The 8,411-nt window shown below is 41.4% G+C and overlaps 1 protein-coding gene across 1 annotated transcript; it reads left to right on the forward strand.

The window, feature by feature from the left end:
• The first annotated feature begins 2,836 nt into the window (after nt 1-2,836).
• On the forward strand, nt 2,837-8,079 carry LOC141197768 (uncharacterized). The gene is made up of 5 exons (XM_073662858.1): nt 2,837-3,012; nt 3,096-3,219; nt 3,303-3,400; nt 3,599-3,689; nt 6,177-8,079. The coding sequence occupies exons 1-5, from the start codon at nt 2,989-2,991 to the stop codon at nt 7,238-7,240; spliced, it is 1,401 nt and encodes a 466-aa protein (XP_073518959.1). The 5' UTR covers nt 2,837-2,988; the 3' UTR covers nt 7,241-8,079.
• The last annotated feature ends 332 nt before the right edge of the window (nt 8,080-8,411 follow it).

An 8,411-nucleotide genomic window follows, 5' to 3' on the forward strand; every position in this document is an offset into this window, starting at 1 on the left:
ATCAGCACTCAGCCACCCCAGAAAAGGCGCATCCATAAGATGCGCCAGTTCTGCCACTTAGCTTCCGCTCTTCCCACTTGCCCTGATGCGGTGGCAAGTGGGGTAATTGGGTTCGGGTTGATGTCAGCTTTATATTGGCAGATGACAGCAAGCCCAGGTTAGTAATGGATATGCGTCTATAAGATTCCCCCACTACTAACCTAATAGTCAAATGGTGAAATAAAACAACAACACCCAGAATAAAATAATTTATTTGAAATAAACACACAGACTCCTTTTAATATTTCTAAATTAAACCAATTGTCTCTTCAGAGAGGAAGAGGACTACAACTCTAGTGCCACTTACAGGAAGTAGCAATCCTAAAAGTTAATAGTGACCCCTTAACAAGCCTTATCACATGACTTAGGATATAAGCCAGAACCATAAACTCAATTTACAGACACTGTTTTTCAAGGTATTGCCCCTTGTCAGTGCAAAGTGTGAGTTCTATTTTGGCTGGGTGAGAGGCGTCAGACCACTGTGATGAATGGCACCAGAGAGATCCTGCCGAATGCTACCACTGCCACCACATGTGAAAAATGGCACCAGAGAGATCCCGCAGAATTCCACCACTGCCACCACATGTAAAGGATCCCCACTTTGCCACCTGCCTGATGTCACTATTATGTCAGACGGATCACGTGATACGGATCCGCACTTTGCGCCAACGTGATGTTCCACAACCCCTCGGGGACACGTAAGGTCAGATTATTACAGTTCTACTCAGATACCCCCCTGTCCACATGGGTACAGGAAGGTACTGGGAGTGAAAAGAGGTGGCCCACTCAGTCACTGATGTGGTACCACACTTGCTCACACCCCTGACAGACCCCTTCAATAGCCCCAGTAAAGCAGAACCTTATCGGCCTGGTAGAGCTGCCACTAGTTCCTATTAAATATCATTTCTGCTAGCGGACCAGGGGATTATATTGGGCTAGGAACCAGCCCCAATAGTGTGTTCGTTGGACCGAACAACAGATGTGAGGATTCATGGATCGAGATAAAAGAGCAGCCTAAGGTTAAATTATATATTTAATCACCTTAAGGGCACACTAGACAATACACCATATACACACTTTGCACTGACGAGGGGCAGTACCCTGAAACACAGTGTCTGCAAATTGAGTTTCTGGTTTTGGCTTATATCCTAAGTCATGTGATAAGGCTCGTTAAAGGGTCACTATTGACTTTTAGGATTGCTACTTCCTGTAGGTGGCACTAGCGTTCTAGTCCTCTTCCTCTCTGAAGAGACAATTGCGGCTTTAAAAGTCTCCTCACCGTGACATGCTTAACATGTCACTCTCCCTGCAATAAAAAAATAAAATAATAAAGCAACCTCATGCTCACCTCTCCGACGTGAAGAAAATAATCCATTTGTCCTGCGACAGGTCTAGCTCTGCTACATCTAGATGGCAGGCTGCATGGTAGCTTGATGCGACTATACAGTCTGCCATTCTGCAGAGACACTGATGTGCAGGGCTGTGGAGTCGGTAAGCCAAATTTCCAACTCTGACTCCTCAATTTCCATGACTCCGACTCCCTCATACATGGCTCATGTTTAAGTGATAAATTTACTGTAGCACAGATTAATTTCAGCTCAAAGTCCAGACCCTTAGATCAGGAATAAGACAGACATTTATATGACATTTCATAACTTTCCCAAAATCTTATGAAATATTCCCCGCAAACTGCATTGAACTACTGTACCCAATTTATTATAAATTTTAGGAGTTAGTCGGTCCATTTTATACCAACTCCACCAAAATGGACACCGACTCCAACTCCACAGCCCTGCTGAGGTGCGCATGCTTGTGCACCGCAGTGACTTGATAAAGTTGAGAGGGGTTCATATCATACGAACTCCGTTCACCTCACTGATGTCACCGTGAGAAAGTTCTCTTGCTCGTTGTGACATTGAGAAATCCTGCATGTAAAAGCCCATGTTTAAATTGCATTGCAATCGGAGTTCATACGCATGACAATCAGATGTAAATCGGATGCTAGGTGAGAAACTCGCATGACGCTCGTCCGTTTTTTCGGTCCGGATATCGGAAAAATGTTTTCACACATATGGGTATGAGCCCTTATGATGATGTCCAAGTGGTTTCACTCTCTAGCTTTGTCATGGGTCAGATGTAAAATCCATGGTCTAAGAAATAAGGAAAGTCATAGCTTATAGCAACTGAAAAGCAAAAAGCGTTCTTGGACAATTCGAAACGTAGAGTAGCAGCTGGAACTATAAGACCTCGTCTTCCCAGAACTTACCGTGGTGTGATGAGATGTATACAAAGGTAACGTTACCATATTTTAATGACTGTATGAAGACTCTTGTGCTGCCCATTGAGTTATTTATTCAGTTAAATATCTCCATAATTATCTGAATTTATTTATAACTCACTTTCTAACCTCTACATGTATTAAGTGCTCTATGACATTACTGCATTATACTGGTATCACAAATCTAGTATTTGCCCTTTTTATGTTTTTTTTATTCTATGTTTTTACACCGGATCATCTTCTTTCCTATTAGGTTTCTTCAATATCAGATAATAATTGATCTACAGAATTTTTCTGACCCATCAAGGATGGATAGGGACAGAGACAAGATGGCGGAGAGGATATTACACCTCACCCTAGAGATCCTCTTCCGGCTTACTGGAGAGGTGAGAGATTCTGATGACGTCACATTACATCATTCTTATCTATGGGAATAACAGATGGACAGAACTGGAGAGGTGAGGACTCTGGAAATGTCTGGAGGGAGATTTATTAATGTGTCTCTCCATAACCAGGATTACACAGTAGTGAAGAAGACCTCTAGTGGGCGCTGTCAGGACCCCGTGTCTGAGGGGTGGGGAAGACCCCTGAGCCCAATCACGGGGCCTCCACCTCACCCCCTGATACATGAGGACATCAATGACCAGAAGATCCTAGAACTCGCCTACAAGATGATTGAGCTGCTGACTGGAGAGGTAACACTGCTGGGAATGCTGGGACATTATACAGTAACGCTATGGAGGGATCGGGGGGATGACGGTATCATTGTATGTGTCAGGTTCCTATAAGGTGTCAGGATGTCGTCGTCTATTTCTCCATGGAGGAGTGGGAGTATTTAGAAGGACACAAAGATCTGTACAAGGACGTCATGATGGAGTTTCCCCAGCCCATCACATCACCAGGTAATAGACAGGACTAAATACACACGGCCTATAATTATCTGTATGTAAAGAATAAATTCAGTCTCTGTATGTGTTTCCTCCAGATCTATCCAGTAAGAGGACAACACCAGAGAGATGTCCCCATCCTCTTCTTCCACAGGACTGTAAACAAGAAGACCCCAATGTTCCTCAGGATCATCAGGTAGATGGAGAGAAGGTGTCATGAGATCTCCCCTATGATGTGTAGACGGCTGTGAAGGTCTTGTGTTCAGTCTTGTTTTATCCACCAGTATTATATGTTTTATACTTGTGTAATGAGGATGGTGGAGATGGCAGGATTAGAGCTGACCATAGATGGGACTTCTCCATCTGTCTGTGACTTTTACAATATTTGTTTCAGGGTGAAGATCTGACCCATATTAATACTACAGAGACATATGTGAGGGGTGATGAGCGGTGTAAAGAGGAGATTACTACATATGACCACCCAGGTGAGTAGAGACCACTAAATGCAGAGAAGTTCTAGATTCTTCTCATGGGAATATAACTATATTTATATGTGTTGTATCTAAATCTTTACCAATAAAGAAAAGCTTGGGTAACACATCCACGGCATTCACAGTGCACCAAAAGGAGAGCGCTCCTTTCTATGCGTTCATCAGGACGGACAACCTTTGGTTTGCTGAAGACCCCTGTACTTGTCATGACTGTATTCCTGAGGAAGCCAGCCCGTGAATTTTGCTATATACAGCAATACTGCGGTATTGCTTTATATACAGTGGTAGAAGAGATCGGATGATCGCAGTTTCAAGTCCCCTAAGGGGACTAGCAAATACAGTGGGAGGTAAATAAAAAACTAAAAAAAAAAGTTTATAACAAATTAAAAAATACACATGGTAAATTCCAATCTATCAAAATATAATTTTTTTCCACTACTTAAATAAAACAAAAACTATGTATGTTTGATATCTTCATAATAGTACTGACCTGGAGAATCATATTTTCAGGTAATTTTTACCGTAAAATGAACAGTGTGTATAAAAAAAAAACCCAAAAACTATTGCAAAATTGGGCTTTTTTTTTTTGCTATTTTGTCACACTTTTTAAAAAAAATGTTTACAGTCCATCACATGATAAAATGGATAGTGTCATTCAAAAGTAAAACTCGTCCCACAAAATAACAAGCCCTCACACGGCTATGTCGAAAGGAAAAAAAAAAAAGAAAAAAAGTTATGGCTCTTCGAATAAGGGGAGGAAAACACGAAGACACCAAAATGAAAAATCGCCTGGTCCTTAACGGGTTAAAAAGAAAGACTAAACACTATAAAATAGGCTTTAATAAAACTGTGTAAGATGGCCGCCGGACATGTCCTTGAGGGGAGATATGTGTCGCTGAGGTTGACAGCTTCAGTGATGTAAAACCGGGAAAACATGCTCCAGCACAAGTAGTGCTGAGAGGATTACTTCAGTGCATCAGGGCTGTTTTTTACGAGCAGGCATAAGAGAGATGGGGGGGAATGGTTGCTCACATATCCTCATCCCAGGGAGTGTGTGTAAAATGGAGACTAAGGGTCTCATTCAGTGTCTGGCTGGAGGTGTGGAGACCTGCAGCGTGTCTGTGCAAAAAGACACTGATTGTGAGCGGGCGAACCAGCAGTACTATATGGACTGTTCATTTTGCTGTTTTGTTACTTTGTGCTGGAGAAGGCTGTGTTTTTTTCCTTTGAAAGTGCGGTTTATGAAGCCTGAATAAACCTGCCTTGGACATTTTTAAAGAGACAGTGTCCTGTGCCTACTTCTAATGCGGCTGAGTGCGTACAAAACCCTACAACTGCAAATTAAAAACTCCAAAAACTATGCAAAAAAAATGCAAATGCAATAATGAATCAGGCGAAAGTTACTTGGACTTGAGGAGGGGTGGTCTCCGCCTTCTTTACTTGAAGAGCACAATACCATCAAATGGCAAGAAAAGAAAGATGGCGCTCCCCCTGGATATTTTCAAATGCTTTAACTTTATTCTGTACAAAAATGCTTCTCGTAGAAGACAAGGCAGGTACAAGTAGGTGTGGAAACACTAGGGTCAATGAGTGCTCTCGTCTGCTGGCCTGGCTGTCTTCAAAAAGACCGAATGGACCAGGGCTCCCCCCCCCCCGAACGCTCATACTTCTTCCCTGTGGGCATACTACTGTGTTTGAGTGTCTCAAATCTGTATTCCTCCAGTTGGAACCATGGTGTCTTGGCTACTGTCATGTAGAGTCTCCCAGCAGAAGGGTAGAGGTAGTTTCTCCTTCTTTAGTTCACAACTGTCCATCAGACCATTATCAATAGTTTTGGGGGGAGGTGGAAGGAGGTCATCTCTCATTGTTTGAGTATTCAATCATCCTGCATAGTTTTGTCCTTCAGTGTTTGCACGTCAACAAGCTGCATGGACTGATACAAGGGGTAATTAACATATTAGCAAACATATTGTTCAATTACCCTGCGTCCAGGGATAGCAGCACAATACGCTGCAACAAACAATTCAAGAGTCAACGTTCAGGCTCATATGAACAATGGCTTAGGTCTCTTGACCTACTGGAAAATACATCTGGCATAATTAGGATTAAATGCTGTGTCCTCACAGTAGGCAAGGGTGGTTTTGTGCTAATGACCTCTTCATCTGGCCATCGTGAAACTGCCTTCACCTATTTGTACCAGCGTTATGTCCCAGGAGCTGCATTTTTGTATAAAAGCAAAGCATTTGAAGATATCTGATTTTGTCTTACAAATACTGATGTAAAATACTGACCAAATACTGAATGTGTGAACGAGGCCTTAGATTGTGATCTACTTCGCATCACTGTGTTAGATAAAAAGTGAATTTTGCGACATGCCTTGTAATTTGTATGAACACTTTTAGATATAAAGGTTATAAAATATCAGTGTAAATGTTAGGTGCTTCTATACAAAGATAGTAAAACCATCTTTATTCTTTTCAGATGCTTGGATCAGGAGCTCTGAGGGACATTGGATATCTTTAGATTGTAAAGAAGATGATCGTGGTATCGCACAAGAAACATTTGAAGAGCATGTCATAACTCCAAATATAGCCCTTCACAGCAGAGATCTAGCATCTGATCCTTTTGAACAGGTCCTATCTTCTAAATCATCTCAGAATAATAAGAAAGATAACCGTTACAGAAGAGGTCACATAGGGAAGAAACCATTTTCATGCTCTGAATGTGGGAAATGTTTTAACTGGAAATCGAAACTTACTCAACATAAGAGCATTCACATAGGGGAGAAGACATATCCTTGTCAAGAATGTGGGAAATGTTGCAGAGATACATCAGACCTTCTTCGACATCAGAGAATTCACACAGTGGCAAAGCCGTATTCATGTTCAGAGTGTGGGAAGTGTTTCAAGCAGAAATGGGGCCTTGTGATTCATAAGAGAAGTCACACAGGAGCAAAGCCGTATTCGTGTTCAGAATGTGGGAAACGGTTTACCACGAAATCCTCTCTTGTTAAACATGAAACTATTCACACGGGGGAGAAACCATTTTCATGTTCAGAATGTAAAAAATGTTTTAACCGGAATTCAAGTCTTATTAAACATAAGAAAACTCACAAAGGGGAAAAGCCATTTTCTTGTTCAGAATGTGGGAAAAGTTTTAACGAGAAATCGGATTTTTTTAGACATCAGAGAATTCACACAGGGGAGAAGCCATATTCATGTTCAGAATGTGGGAAACTTTTCACCGCTAAGTCATCTCTTATTACACATCAAAATATTCACACAGGAGAGAAGCCATTTTTGTGTTCAGAATGTGGAAAATGTTTTAAACAGAAGTGGGGTCTTGTTACACATCAGAGAATTCACACAGGAGTGAAGCCATTTTCATGTTCGGAATGTGGGAAATGTTTTAGCCAGAATTCAGATCTTGTTAAACATCAAAGAATTCACACAGGGGTGAAACCATTTTCATGTCCAGTATGTTTGAAATGTTTTATGCACAAATCACAACTTCTTAGACACGAAGGAACTCATGCAGGGAGATAGCATCTTTTTTTTTTCTTACACTTGTACTAAAAAAACAGTACAATGGATGAGTCATCAAGTTTTCAAAAGCTCTAAGAAGACGGCTTACGCTCTAAAAACTTGCAATTGTGAGATGCAAAAAAAGTCACTTTTAACGATTGAGAAGAATATGTTTATAAATTTGGTTGCTGGTACTTTACACATCCAAAAATCAGATATCCTCCCATTTAAAGCCCTTTCACTCATACCTAATCAAGTACCAACTAAAAACAAATGGGAGGAGGACGTAGATCATATTATGGATGGTCAGTGGAGCACGATCTTAGAATTACCGCCAAAATTATCTCTATGCAAAGCAAAGATAGATTTCCCTTCTTTAGTTCACAACTGTCCATCAGGCCATTATCAATAGTTTTGGGGGGAGGTGGAAGGAGGTCATCTCTCACTGTTTGAGTATTCAATCATCCAGCATAGTTTTGTCCTTCAGTGTTTGCACGTCAACAAGCTGCATGGACTGATACAAGGGGTAATTAACATATTAGCAAACATATATTGTTCAATTACCCTGCGTCCAGGGATAGCAGCACAATAAGCTGCAACAAACAATTCAAGAGTCAACGTTCAGGCTCATATGAACAAATAGCCGCACAGACTATTACAACTTTTCCTTATATATAAGATGCCAAATTTTTATTTAATAACATATGGATTCATTCTACCTCCTGATTGCTCATACTCGGTGAAGCAGGACAATACATAAGCTGGAATAACTTTTCTGGACTCTCTTCTTGAAGGGTTGTGAGGGACTGGGGCTTTTGTTTTGTTTCTGTATATTTATGGAAATCTGAAAAATGTTGCAAAATGGTTAATAAAAATGATCTGATTTAAACGAGAACAAAGAGCACAATAACAATATAACTGTCATAGTCACAGTAAAGTTGTAACATTAATGCCGTTGCCCCTGTATGGTTCCTCTGCCTCCTCCATGCAGGGATGCCGACATACTGATCTCCCCAGCCGTGGAAGGAGCTCCCTGTCTCCTGCTTCCTGCTCTCAGCGTCCTGTGCAGGCTAAACAGTTTCCCTGACGGCGCACGTGCGTGCATTCCCCTGTTCGTAAAGGGGCATTACGCGCACTGTGAAAATGCCCCCAGCCAATGACTGGGAGGTTTTTAGTATAAAAGGCACCCTTA

The sequence above is a fragment of the Phyllobates terribilis genome, unplaced genomic scaffold, assembly GCF_046119375.1.
Source record: "Phyllobates terribilis strain yellow unplaced genomic scaffold, ASM4611937v1 Scaffold_86__1_contigs__length_6382490, whole genome shotgun sequence".
NCBI classification, from domain to species: domain Eukaryota; kingdom Metazoa; phylum Chordata; class Amphibia; order Anura; family Dendrobatidae; genus Phyllobates; species Phyllobates terribilis.

Bases quoted from the DNA above. Each gene is read 5' to 3' on its own strand.
- LOC141197768 (XM_073662858.1), top strand. From the start codon at position 2,989: ATGATTGAGCTGCTGACTGGAGAG. The intron at 3,013-3,095 runs GTAACACTGCTG...TGTATGTGTCAG, and splicing joins TTGAGCTGCTGACTGGAGAG to GTTCCTATAAGGTGTCAGGA. The intron at 3,220-3,302 runs GTAATAGACAGG...TGTTTCCTCCAG, and splicing joins CCAGCCCATCACATCACCAG to ATCTATCCAGTAAGAGGACA.